The sequence below is a fragment of the Ambystoma mexicanum genome, chromosome 3q (assembly GCF_040938575.1).
Source record: "Ambystoma mexicanum isolate Mex_15411 chromosome 3q, UKY_AmexF1_1, whole genome shotgun sequence".
Classification (NCBI taxonomy): domain Eukaryota; kingdom Metazoa; phylum Chordata; class Amphibia; order Caudata; family Ambystomatidae; genus Ambystoma; species Ambystoma mexicanum.
In genome coordinates this window covers 37,282,854-37,299,091 of record NC_090926.1, presented here as the reverse complement: position 1 = coordinate 37,299,091, position 16,238 = coordinate 37,282,854, and the positions used below count along the sequence as shown (strand labels likewise).

General features: G+C 46.2%; 1 protein-coding gene across 1 annotated transcript in view; it reads right to left on the bottom strand.

Moving 5' to 3' along the window:
* Positions 1-16,238, bottom strand: part of KCTD17 (potassium channel tetramerization domain containing 17) — a 239,966-nt gene that overhangs the window by 154,363 nt on the left and 69,365 nt on the right. The window contains exon 2 of the mRNA XM_069604456.1: positions 12,636-12,744. Coding sequence (XP_069460557.1) covers positions 12,636-12,744 — 109 coding nt within the window. The remainder of the gene's footprint in view (positions 1-12,635; positions 12,745-16,238) is intronic.

Below are 16,238 nucleotides of genomic sequence, written 5' to 3'. Positions count from 1 at the left end.
GGGACCCTTCCAACCATTAACAAGCCTTCCACCGCAGAGATTCTGTTAACTCACAGGACCAAGGAACATTACTGTTCTGGCCATATTAACGGTCTTTTGGTTACAAATAGCCCCATTCTACACCATCTCTGAGTTTACACCTGTTTCTTCACCATCAAATCCTTCCCTTTCCACTCATCCACTAACCTCCCTCTTCATTATCTTCAATAACCTATTTCTTCATCTCTCCATCATGCAACATGACTTAGCTCAGTTCCCTCTCCTAGTCTCACTTGTTTCCTCTCCACCCATCAAACAAACTTCTCCTATTCATCTATCCCCCTTGCCTACTGCACAACAGTTGGCTTATGGCATGCACAATTCCCCTGCAGCACATGTTCCTACATCACTGACCACTTTGACTCATCACCCTCAACTTTCACTTCTTGCCCCCACAGACATCTAGATCTTCCCTCATGACTGCTACACCAGGAGCTCTCCACACCAACTTTGCTACCTTCTCCCACTTTTCGGACTTGTTGGGAAGGTTGGTGGTGTGGGTTTCTTCATCAATAAGGCCCTCAACACTGTCCCCCACCCCATCTGACATCACGTGTTCCTCTTTTTGAAAATGCCCCTTTTCATATTCTCCCCTCACTGTTCTGGCTCTCAAAAAAAAACACAGTCCTCACAACTCCTTGTTCCCTAAACTGTACCTTCTTGAGTCATTTTGGTTGTTTACATGACATTTGGATTCCAAGCATCCAGCGGCACAGAAACTGGTTCCTGAACACCCGTGAAGAACTGCTCGCAAATCTTGACTTCAACTCCGCTGCTGTTCTAATTACCCGTGACCTCTCCTCCACCTTTGACACGGTCAACCATTCCATCCTCACAAAACGGCTCCAAGATAATCTTGGTATCTCAGACCGATCACTGGACTGGTTCACCTCCTTCCTCACTGACCGCCCTTCTAAGGTTCTACTGGGCTCCTTCTCCACCACCACTCTCTCTACTAGTTGTGTTCCCCAGGGTTCTATCCTCTCGCCCTGGCTCTTGAATATCTACCTTGCATCTCTTGCTCACCAAATCTCTGCCTTCTCTCCTCATTTCCAGTGGTACGCAGATGACACACAGCTCTTCTTCAAGCTCCACTCCTCCCTTTCCTCCTCCTCCATCATCTTAATGCCAGTAAGACAGAGATTCATCCTGTCAGGACTCCTATTCCCCTTTTCCCTGCTGCACTTTGGCCACCCAGGATCAAATTCAAGACCCACTGCATCATCCATAAGGCTGTCTGGTGCGTGGGACCACGCTACCTACAACTATCTCTCACTAAATACTCTCCCTCCAGATCCCTTCAATCTTCTTGCTCTAATTCTTTGCTGGTCAAATGTTTCTGCAAGCAGAGAGCTGGGGGAAGATCTCCCTTGACAGCTGCCTCCCTCCTCTGGAACAGCCTCCCTCTCCTTCTCAGCCTTCAACTGGATCACCTCAAGTTCCACAAACAACTCAAAACCTTTCTCCTCTCCTTCTCTCTCTCCGTCCCAAAGATCCACTTAGCCGCTCCGATTGGTGGCCTGGCCCCTCAAGAGTCCAACAGGGGCCTGGCCACCAGCCCAATCACCACCAGCTCCCCCCAACCCGCACTAGCCCCTGGGCCTACAGTTGCTTGTTGGATGGTTTGACTCATCCCTGCACTTACCTGAGGGGTGTCAGACCTCCCTCCTGGCTTGTGATCCCTCCGCCCATGCACTTACCTGTTGCCTCCCCAACAGGGTCACTTGCACCCTCCACGGGGGTCCTTTCAGCACGTATTCCCTTGACCCCCCCTCGTTTTTGCACTTGCACATTCTGAGCATCACAAGGCCCAGTAGGACTGTTTTGAACTATTCATCGTCATTTCCATGGTTTACTTGCTCCCTTGTTCCCTTCCCCTTTGCCTTGTGGCGCTTTCGAAACACTGTCTTGTTGTATAAGCGCCATACAAATAACACATAAATTAATACATTCCCTACAGACATCCCTCATTGTCAAGATGGGGGACTTTCACCTTCCCAAGCCCTCTTCTGCCACTTGACTCAAAGGTAACGCTCCTATCTCACCCCACCTCTCTTCGCAACCACTCTACCCACTCTGGTAGGAATTCTCTTCACCTGTTCTTTTTCTCTAATTCACTCTCCTTTTTTTACCTCCACAATAACTGGTCCCCCTCTGATCATTCCATTGAACACTTATTTCAGTCACTTCAACTTTTACTCCTCCTTTACCCTCTTCAATTACTAAGCGGTAATTCAGCCCAACTCTTGCCTTGGCGTGAGGACCCCTCTGTCTCTCCCCTATTCATGCCGCTTCCATGCTTGTTTGACTTTCATTATGCACTTAGAACTCCAGTTGACCAACACAATCCTGCTCTCAAATTCAAATCTTCCCCTCCACATCCTCAACCCTGGACCCTCTCTGAAATTCAGACCTCAAAGAGACAAGCTCTGTGACTTAAGATTCTGGTGCAAATTACAGACATCTACCCTACTGTTAGCCTACAAAAATTCCCTTGCAGCCCTCGCCTCTGCACTGGACTCTGCCAAATCCTCCTACTTCACAAAGCTCATCTCCTCCCTTAGTAATCACCCCTACAAACTTAGATCTACCCTCCAAGATCTGGTCACACTTCTCAAACCAATATCCATCGCCTCCTCCCTTTCTGCTAATGACTGTGCTCATTACTAACCCTCTAAAATCTCTAAAATGTGACACTCCGAAAGCCATTCTCTCTGTCTCCAACCCTCCTTCAGTCCTTCACCCCTCCCCCACCTCTCCTTTCACCCATCCTTCATAGCGCAGGCTCATATTGCACCCGCACATCCCCATCTACCCCTTTGCTCCTCATATGGTTAACGACTTCACCTCAATAACCTGGTCTGATCTTTGAGCTTTTAACGTCCCTCTCTCCAATAGACTCGTCCCTACCTCCTTCCAATCTGCAACTGCCTTACCCCATATTGAAGAAACCCTCAGCTGTCCAAAACATCCCAGAATACCATTATCCAGTTTCCCTTCTTCCACGTTATTCAATGGTCCTTGAGTGAGTAGTCTTCAACTGGATCATTAAGTACCTTGACTTAAAGGTACTTGGCCTTGGAAATGCACTTGAATCCAGCTTCCGTAGTGAACACTAAACCAAGACTGCACTCCAGCATGTCTCCAACTTTCACTCTGATGCTCGCTGATCCAAACTCCTATACTCATCCTTTTGGACCCGTCTTTCGCTTTTTCCACTCTGGACCACGCCTCTCCACACTCCCCATGACCTTGGGTTTCCCAAATATGCTCTAATCTGGATTTCCTCCTACCTGAAAAATGAATTCCTTTAAAATCACCTGGAATGCGCAGACCTCTGACCTCATCACTCTCCTTGTTGGCATCCCACCTCAGTCCTTGCATCTCTGCTTTTCCCCCTTTAGATCTCTGCTCTAGGAAGACTCATCTCATCATTTGACTATCACCTTTTGCTGATGAAATTCAAATTATCTTCTCCTTTCCCTACTTCACCTCAGCTATCTCGGATCAGATTACCAACTATCCCACTGCAATTCATCACTGGCAGGCTCTCGCCTACCCAATGCTGAGCTCTTCAAAAACGGAAGTCATCTTTCTCCCAGCTTCCAATGCATCCCACCCCTCTCACATTTCCTCCCTACCTGCCCTTCTTGCTCCCTCACCAAAGTGTTGCAACCATGGGCCTTCTTTGAAAGCGACTCTGAAAACTCTAATTTCCTGAGTCCCCGGAGATTTGCTATATTGCGAACTCCGCTGGGGCCAGGGGCATAGTGTCCGCCCTGTATAAAATGCTGATGGCGAGAGCTGCCGAACCCACCCATGTTGTCCGGGATGCTTGGAGCCGCGATCTGGGGTTAGACATCACAGATGGCATGTGGACCCAAATGTGCATGCATACACGCAAGGTTTCTCTCAACTCCAGGGTCAGATGCATTCAATACAAGTTGCTCAATCGCCTATATTACACCCCTCACGCGGTGGGGAGATTTGCACGGGACCACTCCCACTCCTGTCAGAGATGTATATCCAGCAATGCGGACCACGCACACATGTTCTGGTCTTGTGGGGGCACTGGCTCCGTTCTGGGACACGGTGATTGGGGCTCTCTCTGAGATGGTGGGATTCCGCGTTGACCCTGACCCCCTGTCTCTACTGTTCGGGCTCTGGGAGGGGACTGACGCAAAGCGGGCTGCTAGATTCCTGAATGTGGCTGCGATTGTGGCCAAGAAGTGCATTCTGCGGTGTTGGAAACAGCGATCCCCCCCTTCACTACAGATGTGGTTGAAAGCCCTCACTTGGACACAAATATGCGAGGAGGACTACATCAACATGTTGCCTGGGAATGCTAGACCTAAAAATATTTGGACCGAGTTCTGTAGCTACCTGAACAGAAGGGTTGACCTGGAGCTTCTGTCTTCTCCCCCATCTCCGGGGCAGGGGACGGATCATGCTGTAAAATGAATGGCCTGCTGTAATTTGCCTGTTGGTATATGCTTGAGTGTTTTCTTTGCTACGCCTTTGCATCGACACCTACTCTTTTGATTTGTACCCTATGTTGTTACTGTAACATGTACCGTGCCTACTACTGCTTCTTGCCAATAAAGAAAAGTTAAAAAAAAAAATGAAAACTCTAATTTCCACATAAGTATGCAGCAAACGCAAACTAGACTACTGCTCAGGCCTACTGCTGGGCCTTCCTCTTTAGTCCTTCCTCCTTTTAAACAAAGTCCTCAACTTTTCTACCTGCACGCTATACAGACTAACCAGATCCTGGTTAGTCTGCCACTTCGGACTCCCGACAACATGATGGTTGGTTCTCCATGCACAACCGCTCACTTTTCAAGATCTTTCTCTTACTCTACAAAGCTATCTGTGGTCTCGCTCCTCAGTACCGGTCTGTTTGTATATCTGTATATTCATCTCGTTCCTTTTGATCCTCCTCTGCACCCATACTTGCATCCCATGCCCTCCTCCGTGACCCCTCTCCCTTTTTCTCCCTACTCACCCCCCGCCCGTCAATCAAAAGCAGATCAGACTGTGGATCTCTTCAAAACACAGCTTAAACTTCCCTTTCCTGATAAAGAGGGAGCTCCCTCCCCCTCCAAGAATGCTTAATAATGTAATTTGGTATATCTAGTCATTTTTTGTTTGAAGCACTTGCCCCCTTAGGTTAATATTACCTTTGTAAGTCATCTGTTTTTTTCGCTATAATTATTTTTCTTATTTGTATTGGCCCTAGTAGATGCCCCACCTTTTTACACCCTCAAACTGTCTCATCACTTGTTCTAATCCTTGTGCTATTGTACAGGCATTTCATGGGAAACGTGTTAGTCCAAGTCATGTCTGAACAAAATGGTCCTCCCGTTTCTTCAAATAACCACAAATACACGCAACAGGATACAGTGAGAGAAGGGTCACACAGAACCTGGTGAACACGCTTCTGATCAGGGATGAAAACGAGATTTTCCCAAGAGGAACAGAACACACCCAGCTCTGGGTACATACCTTCAACCAACCTTGATCACTTTTGTGCTTGAGGATAGGATTTAGGGGGTGACACAAAACAATCCTAAATCTGCTTTACAAAAGAACCCTCTAGAATGCTAAACAGTGACACGTCTGCATGTCTCTGGATCCTGCTACCATAGATGGGCCGAAGATGCTGCCCGTTTTTAATGGCCTTTATTGGACGCCACTGTCTACAGCACGCTGCCAACAATGCACACCAAAGGGAAGCAACTATGTACCGAGTCAGCAGATGGGAGTTCTGCACGTGCATGCAAGCTAGTCCTGGGCTTTCTATGGACTAGCCCTGTGTCTGTGAAGTTATGCGACCTTCCAAGCCCACAACGGCAGTAACCGAGTTTCTCTTTAGCAGTTTACACACATCAAATATCGTCAGATTGGAACATCAGAGTGTACCTTGGCAAGTTCTTCATTGTACTGGACCCAGAGAGCAACACAGAGTGCACCCACTCTGGCAAAGTTAAGGCAGGGGGGTACATCCACTGCTAAGGCCTGCTGGGCACCGCCAAATATGTTCCAGCAGAATTAAGTCATAGGACACATTAGGGGCTTCTCTTATATTGGGAGACTGTGGCCCCTCACGCGGTCAGTATCTTTCAAAGGGCAAGCTCTGGTATGCCTGGTGTGAGGGGTCAGTAATGGGAGGCAGACAACTGCTAGTAGTTTTCTCAAACTAAGACATTTTTATTAAAGTCAAAGTTTGCAAATAAAGCCTTGTTTGCCCTACTCTACCAAGGAATTCCCTAAAAAGTCTAAAGGTTAAGGGGACAATCTCTGTCCACCCTCACACTAAACAACAAACAAAGAAAGTGAACTAAGCAACATAAGATAATACACAATAACGGAACAAATGTTCAAAGGAAAAGAAAAAAGTCTTGAAACAGTTCTTATCAGTCCCAAGTAAAAATAAAAGTTCAAACAAAAATCCACTGGTAACAATTCTCTGGTTTGGTTGAAAAGATTCCCTTCCAATTCCAGCAACGAAAATAGCACCAATGGTAATCTTGGTTATCTTCCCTTCAAGATTCTCTTCCACAGTTCAAAAGGCAGAATTATAGTATTTCTCCAGCTACAACTTTACAATAGGTAAGAACATCTGTAGTACTTTTGGTATATTTGTCAGGATGCTTCACTTTGGTTTGCTGCTTCCTTTTAACAACCACTCTTCTACTGTGATTACTCTGAGAACAGTCATATTCATCCCACGGTATGTCACTACTTCAAACCACTCCAACGTGACATCCGGGGACAATTTTGTACTGCACTACAGTGCAAATACTTGTACCGCTGCTTAAACTTCTTAAATTATCAGGAAAAGTCTGTCAAGACACTGCATCCTCCTCAGGTAGGCAAAAGTACTCTTCCTTCAATAACTATCCAAAAAAGGAGCAGCCAGGGATGTCATTTGGGCGTCGCAAGGTGTCACAACTGCGACACTTTGGGGCTGCAGTTGCAACACCTAGGGACTCCTTTCCGATCCCAACTTAAAAAAAATATAAATATTTTTGCATCAAAAAAACAGGTGCTCCTGGTGTAGCAGGCCCACCCGTGGCGCGTGAGGCCCTGCCGCAACAGGTATGGTGGGTCTCCGGCCCAGACCTCACCCATCAGGGTGAAGGCTGGCCCGGGGAGGCACTCAGTAGTGGTTGGAGCTGATCGTGACATGTGGCACATGCCACGTTCAGCTCCAACCCCTTCTCCCTCGGCTTCTTTACAGCTCACATACAGGACCTAGGAAGCTCCCGCAGCTTCCTGGTTCCTGTTTGTGAGCAGCACGGAAGAGCCGAGGGGTCTGGAAGCACGGACTGAATCTGCAAGAAAAAGGTAAGAAGGCTTGTTTTTGTAATATGATGTATGTGTGAAGTGTGTGTCAGATGTATGTATGTGAATGAGAAGTGATGTGATGTGTGATTTTGAATGTTCTGGGTGGTTGTGGGTGTGTATGTGCCTGTGTAGAGAAGGCAATGAGTGCACGTAAGAGAAGGTGTGAGTGAGTGACAGGTGGGTGAAGGAGCATACATGTAGTAGTGTGTGTTTGAATGTTCTGGGTGGGGTTTGGTGTGTGCCTGTGTGGTGAATTCAGTGCAAGTGAATGTGAGAGGAGATGTATGGGTGAGTGACCGGTGGGTGAAACGGGATGCATGTGTGTGTGTAAGGCCCTGGGAGACACTGTCGATCACTGGAGCATTTTTGCCACATCCTTTATTGACTTTGTATGTTTTACTGGTATTTTTAGGTAAAGGCAAGTTCATGTGTGCCATTCCCTGTCTAGACTGGCATTGGTGCAGTCAGTCTAGCCATTGCTTACTGTGGCATGACATTTATTACTCAGCATCTTTAAAACACCAAGCAGGATAACTAGTGTTATCTCGCTAGACTGATGCTTTGGTGTAGCTGCCTGTATATTCTTCACTGTAGCATGACTTTTTATTATCGGAGCATCTATGATGAATCAAGCAAGATAAGTGTTCTTATGGGTCTAGACTGGCTTACATTGGACACATTTTCAAATTGTGGCATGTCACTTTTAATGTCCAAACCAACGGGTGTATGCTCTTACATAGGAGTCCTGGCATATATTGGCACAGCCAGTTTTGTGCCCAGTGCCAGTAATGATACTATAGAAAAACGTCTTAAAGAGAACATAACTATGGTCTTATATGGAAATACTATCCTATGTTGGTGGAGCCAGTATGAAAATGTATGGGCACAGCCAGCATAAAATGTTTTTTATACTGGCATATAGTGCCGGGACCGGCATGGTAATGCATTAGAAAATGCCCTGTGCCCTTTTGGTGACTTGTATCTATTGTACTTTTTTTTCATGATTTTCCCTACAAAACGGATTGTTGACCCTTTTACCCACATTTTCCCAGAAAGTGTGGTGTGCAATGCACCATTTTAACCCCTTATTCAAAACATTTACTCTGGGGAGGGAGGAGAATCCCCCCCCAAACCCATTTACGTTAGTTCGGGCTCCCTCGCAATGCTCGGTCACAATCACATACTTGTGACAAATATTTACACCCTCAAAAAAAAAAACTCACCAGCCACCACTGGTGGCTGGTATATTTGTGGACCAGGCACCGCCCTCTTCTTCCTATGTTAGGTTAAAGATTTACACTTTGATTAAAAAACATATTTACTACTTGCAGTGCATAATCATCATGGACATTGCGCACATGTGGTGGTCCAGACAGGCCCGGGGTGTGGCGTGCCCTGCGCTTTGTTAAGGAGTTTAGGGGAGGGGGGCCCACAGCATGGGTCACAGGGGAGCTGCCAAATTTTGTGATACGCCATTGGGCACCATTGGGTCTGGAAAAGGAGTAGTGTGCAGTGTGCGCCTTGAAGTCTGCCAGTGAGTCCCCGGTGAGAAGCAACTTGTTGCCGTTTACAATTTTAAATACGTGTGTGGTGCTATGGATTTATGTGTGCAGCAATGATATTACATTAAATGTATTTTCTTTTAAGTCCACTGGCACCCAGTATTATGCTTAGATAACAAACTATGGGGGGGTCTTGGGTATATTGAAAGAACCTTGCCCCATGTATTCTACTCCAGCAAAGATAACATTATCAGGTGCACTCCCCTCTGTGCATGCAGACCAGTCTAATAGATTTCTTCTATCGTAGTGGTAGCTGACTCAGAGATACATTTATAACCAGTGAATTTTGTTGATACCTCAATCCTGGTCTATGATTTAATATTCAGGCCTTGCTCGTGCAGCATTTTTCTCCTCAGTAAACAGCAGTGCACGCTTGGTCAGTGGTTTTTTGGCTTGTTTAACACAGCAATGCCACAGATTACATGTACTTCTGTGTCCACTGATCTATAGATGTTTCACACTCTTGCTGTAGCCTGCGTTAGAGATTTTGTTTACCCTGTTATAAATACTGCATTATTTATGTTTTACATATAGACCCCACGTCGAATTTGGATGATGACATTCCCGGAATGTGTAACCGTGGACAAATCATGCCTCTGTCTCTGCCTCGTTTCTTATATCTGGCTGAAAATAGAGCACCTGGAAACACGGGTGCTAGGTGCATCTAAAAAATCGGAAGGTCATTTGCCATCACTTCCTGTGATGTCACCTGGGGGTGGGATCAAATTATGTCACTTCCGGTGATGTCATCAAAGGGTCAAGGGTCATGTGATGTCACTTCCGCTAAGGCTGGCATTTGGGTGAATGACGTCCCTGGGGGCAGCCTCTTTGCCTCTTCAATCTGTCTGACTGGTACAAAGTTAACCTTCCTCTATCCACAAGACTTGCTTCCTTTCGCATTCTTTTAATATTGCAGGTTAACTTCTGTAAATTATTTACCAGCACCCAGCTTTCTCACACCTTTTCTGCCCAAGTAATTACCCAGAAGCCATAGCGCCAGTCTCTCGGCTTCAGGTAACAATGCCACACTTATATGTGAGGCCACTAGACTGTTGACAGCTTCACAGATTAGGTGTATGGGTTTTAACAAGGCTTGTTTCACTATAAAAGGGTTTCGCCTCTTGGATTGGGTACTGCTTATTCTCCCCTTTAGTATAGTAACTTTGAGAAATAAAGAATGTCAATTCTGGATAATGCAAGTTTCAGTCTTCAAAGTGAAAACATTATTAGGCACACGCAACCACTCTTTAAGGTAGATTTTAAACTTAAAGCATTGGATGAAATTGTATTCCTGTGTAATATCAATAAGGCAACTTCTGACTTCCCTCTGGAAACACAATTTGTCACTCCCGACCTTTCTTGATGCAGTTTTCACTTGGAACTCTTGCAAGATGCCAGTGTCAGGTTTTTGCAATGGATTCCGTAGGCGTTCCTCCTGTACAGTTAAGGAAACACGACCACTCCAATAATGAGTTCAACAATGGATGTAATAGCTTTTACTTCTCACGCGAACAGTGCAGCTTTCAGAATAAGCAGGAAGGTTACATTTCCATTGTTAACTGTCTGCTTAAGAATAACTAACAACTTTACTCGCTTTTAACTATAGATGAGCCTCTTTGGAGCTGGTTACCGTTACCGGCAAGGCTTGTTGAGTGAATCTGAATGTCATGTTTCACTCACCGGCTTCAGGAACACTGCAGTTGCGGGTTGCTCTGCTTCCACGACTTCCTCAACTACTGCTACTACTTCAGGGTCACTTGGGACCCACAACCTTCCAGCACGGATGCTGCCGGTCCGGCCACCTTAGTTGGGAGTCTCCTCCACTCCCAAGACCCTCTGCTTGCCTTCTGCTTCTGTACTTGGGCTCCTGCTCGCTCGTGGCTCCGCAATCACAGCAACTCGGCTCACATGGGGAAAACTTAACTTTCAGCATGTCTTCCTCTGCAATATAGGTTTTGGGAACACAAGAACCCCCTCAGAACCTGCAGGTGAAATCTGCTGTCTCCACGCTCCAGTGTCCCTTCTATGCTCCCACTTCCTCATGATTTTGACAGCCTCCTGCTTCTCCTCTGCTATTACTACAGCCAGCCTTCTAACTCCTGTTCCAGCTCCTTCCTCCTCTGCTTTCCTGTTGGGGCCCTTTATGCCTCACAGGTTTGCCCATTGGCTTCAGGTGTGAGCCAATACTTTCAATTGCCTGCCTCCAGCCATGGCTATTAGGCTTAATTGCCTGACCACTACATCTACAAGCCTCTTCAGTCCTCTTCCTGATCTCAGTTCCTCTAGGATTCTGAGCCATGTAGTTTGTTTTACCAAAGTTAGGTTTTTCCACTTTTTTCTTACTTATAAGGGTAGATTTAGTTAGGGGCTGGGTGTATTAACTTGTATAGAGGAAGATGATTAAGAGAAGACAACATTTCCACAATCCTTTGTTGTGCACCCTTGAAAGGGAGGAGGGCATTTATTTTTAAATACCAACAAGTGTCTCATTTGGTATAGTGTATTTTGATTTACAACCTTAGAGTTCACAACCTTAGATTTAATAGAAGGAGGAGAAACATTAAAATGTCAATAAGTAATAACCTCTTTTGGCACAGTGGTAAGAATCTCCTTTGCAGAGGAAAAATACAGCATCTCATTCCACGGATTCACCTCACTACCCTGGGCCCTTTCTCCACCCAGGTGATCGACCAACAGTGCACCAGCAACAGTACCCCACCCCCAGAGTTAGGATCAGGAAGCATCTGCCTTACCCTGGCCACCTGGGAGGAGAATTTAGGCAGGGTTTCACTGAGGGATCCGCAGGATTCTTCACACTGGGCACACAAGGGTGGGCTCTGGTAACTTCAAGGTATGCTGGATGGTCCTGGTAGTACACCACTGGCGCCACCTCCGTTTCATTTACAGAGATGCCTACACCACAAACAAGTCACACAGTAAGTGTGCCTATAAGAGAGATGTTAGCTTTCCTAAGCGTATTGCTCCCTGGCCTGGAAATCCTGGAACTTCCGAGGCGGATGGATCCTGAGAACATCTTGACGATGGAGGCAATTGCTCAAAGGCAGAGAGAGAGGAGGGGGAGTGAGAGAGAGAACGAGAATGAACACAGGCCATAGTGCTAGATCCCCAAACCCTGATGACTCAACTTGTGAGGGTCCACTAGAGCAAATGGTGTCTATAGCTCAGGCTTTTTTTTCTTTTCAGGCCATAATATGAGGGAATGCATGCACAGGAAGCGCAAATTGCAATGCGAGCAGGTCAGTGGACAGCAAACTAATGGCTGCTAAAAGAGAAACCTGCACATCCTTTTGAATACACCTGAAAGATGAAACTCAGGTTAGGCCCAATCCACACTGAAACAAAAAATGGAGGTGGTTAGGGAGTAGGGTCTTGCCACGGGAGGAGCATCGAAGAGTGGCGGAAATGGGCTCCGAACAAGGCTACCGGGCATGCCACAAGTCCAATGGAATAGAGTGATGGCGGAAGTACCTGCAGATTCTGACAAGAGCGTCTACCAACTCCCCCTATCCTCTCACACACTCACTTCACCACCAACCCATTGACTTGCTAACACACCAATAGGCACTCATATACTGAAGCCCACAATGGAAACCCTGTACCCAAACAGTGCGTGCAAGCATTGCAGTCTCGGCGTGTGTGGTTTACCTGGACTTTGGGACTCACCCTCCTCTGCCAGATCCTTGTTCAGCACCAGCTTTCCATGACGCAGAAAGTTCAAAATGGGTCCGAAATAGGTGGGGTCCCGATCAATGAGGTAAGCCCCAGACTCATCCTGCAAAAGAGGGGGTAAGAAGGGAAATTGAGAAAGTGAAAGTTGGAAGATTGGTTAATAGAAGTGAAAGGGAGAAAAAAATGAGGGAATGAAGGTGACAATTAGAAAGGGTAGTAAGGGGACCCCACAAAGAAGAGGGTTTACAGCATGTGGCATTTGTTTAGCACCAAGCGGTCAATGTTGCGCCATTGAAGCATTGGGAGTAGCGAGCTGTCTGCAAATGCGCTGCATGGGCTTTCCAGGAGACCTTGCTCCCAACTAAAGGGGAGCAAAATCCTTGTTTCCACTCTGTAAAGCAACGAGTTCATCTACTGACACATTCGAGAAATTCTCTTTAGACAGTTTTGTTTATCTAGAGTTTTGTTGACAATTTATCATTTGAAATTAACATCACCAGGCACTAGTTTCCACATTCTATTGAAAGGTAACAGTGGAAAGAATAGAACTGCAGTGGCACAGGTAACTAAAATCATTTACTTAAACTTTACACCATTTCCTCTATGGGAGGTGGTGGCGGGGATTCGGGTATGTGCTTAGCTCGGTTGGAAGATCTGAGCAGTAAAGGAGTTTAAATGATATTTGCTCTTCACGAATCTGCAGTAACATGGCACTGTATTGAAAGGAGTGGTGCTTGTGGGGTCAGCTGGTATCGCGTATTCTATGCCGGCACAACTGTTGCCAAGTGCAGTAACAGAATTTACCGCAGTAGGATTATCATAGTAGCACGTGTGCATTTTGCAGACTGAACATTTTCATGAAAGCTGGGCTATGGGTATACTCCATGTATAACTCTGCAACACCCGAATTGGCAATGGCTTGAGTTACCATGTATGAATATGGCTTTTGTATCAGCCCTGCCTTCGGGCCACTTAAAAGCCCTGTTTTGGGATGATCCTCCAGAGCATGGACCTGGTGTTGGGTCTCTCCCTCCAACTATTAATTTGCCAGCTAGTAAGTTCCTTTTTGTGTACAGGGCTCTCTTATGGCTAAAAAAGTGCACTCCGAGGTCGTGGAAGAGTATTGTGCATCCTACGGTGGATTTGTAGGTTTCATGTGTTCATCCCACTCGGCCCTATTTTTTTTTCTTTTCCCTTCTCTTTACTTTCCCTCTTTAAGGTGAGGCCACTTTGCTGCTACTTCATGCGGTTTATGTGCTTGCTGAAAATATTGTATTGTAATCATTTGCTTCCATTGATTACAAATTAATAGACCTATTTAAAATATATATATATATATATATAATCGAAGCAAAGGGTAGGCGGAGGCAGAAAAGAGGTTCGATTGTAAACCAGGCGTCAATGGAAGACACCAAACTGGACAGCAAGTTATGTCTTAGGTCGGGAGCACTGTGAAAAGGCGACAGAGGTCTTAGGACTGTAAGTTCTCACACTATTCCCCCACATACGCTAGTCAATGTGCTGGATTTTCTCAGATCCAATATCTGGCCAAAATTGGCTACCCGATCCCAGAAATCTAAAATTGCACCTATTAATGTAATCGATCTGCTTTTGTTGTCGAAACCGAGATTTGAAGCAGGGTGTTGAGGACCAAAGCCAAGAGAATCACCCACTAGAGTACTAGAACATCTGGTTAGATCACGTGATCATTCCTGTCAGGATTGTACTCTGCAGAATAAATTGAAGTACGGGTTTCTACTTTTAAAAGATGTGCACCTTCTAATGTGCTTGCAACATCATAGGAAACACTCCTCCCTTCTTTAATGATGTATTAATTGATCTCCTGAAATGTAAATGTTTATTTATGGGGGGGCTGAGCAAAATCTCAGTTCTCTCCTCACACTTACTTACAACCTCAACCTACTCAATCCCTCTTCTCCCACCCCTGCCGTGGCTGGTGGGATCCAACAGTTAATTTCTTTTTCCAGAACTGTCCACAAATAGCCTTTTCTGTTCCCGACTTGTTAACATACATTAACCTAGGTACCCCGAGCTGCAGAGGAAGAACTGCAGGTGCAGATATCCGTTTACCTTTTATTTTCCCCCCCGAGTAGATGAGACTTCTGGGATGACAAGGGCTTTAGGGGTCTGGTGGGCAGGGGGCGGTGAAGCATTTTTCCTCAGGTGCTAAAGGAAAGCTCACGACACTCCTAGCCCAGATGGGCACTGCCGAGGCTTTAGATGTCAAGGCCCGACTATTCTGCTTGGGGGACTGCACCAGATGCCCCATTGAAAAGACCACTGTTTGCATTTTGGGGAGTTGGGGACAGAGGAGTGTCGAATGACACAGTCCCTGTTTTCACAAACTGTATGCATAGCTCCCAAGAGAGCCAGATGTTGAGGGTCTGATCCCTTATTAATTACATTTCCCATCCAATTATTCTATTTTCTTGCTTGTTACACTCAAGATAACTACTTCAGGCCAATGCAATGGAGAGTCAAAAAGTTGAACAACTATTTAAGCCATTCCCCTCTGTAACTTACTAGTAGTTACTATAAGATCAACAAACTAGAACCATCCCTGTTGCTAAATGCTGATTGAACGGTCTCACCTCCACAGTTTTTCAACTGCTACGCGATTTTACTTGGTGTAATGCAGTGGGGCAGTTATTGACTAGAGAGCATGTTCAAGCTAGGCCCCCTCCCTTCCTCAGAAGAAACAAAATTATATGATAAGAAAGGACACATTTGAAATGCAGCTGGCACAAAGAATTGTTATTTTGCGCTACACCAGTAAGGAAGAGATAAGGCATTAGCTGCCACAATTAGTGTGTTTCAAAACAGAATAGATTAAGTGACACGAAGGTGTGTACACACTGGCGTAACAGGGGCCCCCGCAGCCCCCGCGGTGCGGGGGGGCCCCCCAGCACATGTCCTGGGAGGGGCCCCCACTTGTAGAAAAAAAAAATTATTTTTGAATTCCCTCTGCATTTATAAAGAAATTATTTTTTTAACAGAAATAATTTCTTTATGGAGTCAGAGTGACTTCAAAAAGAAACGATGGGCCTCATTACAGGTTTGGCGGCAACCGTGCCATTGCTACCAGCAGGTTGCTGCCAGACCCATAATGATTTACTGGCGCCCGACTTCCTGGTAACACCGGGGGATTACAACCCCGGCGGTCTGGGAAGTCAGGCGGTGGCAAATGGTAAGTCCCCATTTCCATAAAGTCCTATCGGACTTGAATGGGGACCATAGGAGCACCGGCACCGTTAATAACGGTGCCGGTGCTTCCGTGAAAACTATGCGGGTGGGTGCCGTTCTGCCCGGCAGGTCTGACTTGCCTGGCAGGACCGCCACCACCCGCAGAGCTGTAATATGCCAGCCCGGAAACAACAGTGCTGGGGAGCTTACCAGCACTGTTGGTTACAGTCCGGCATAGTTGTAATGAGGCCCAATTTCTTTTTTAAGTGTTAAGGCTCCCCTCAACCCCATGATGTGTGCGTGTGTGAGTGTATGTTGAAAGGGTTCACACTTAAATGTATAGGTGGCTGCCTGTGCGAGTGCATGGTGAAAGGGTGCACACGTAATTTTATG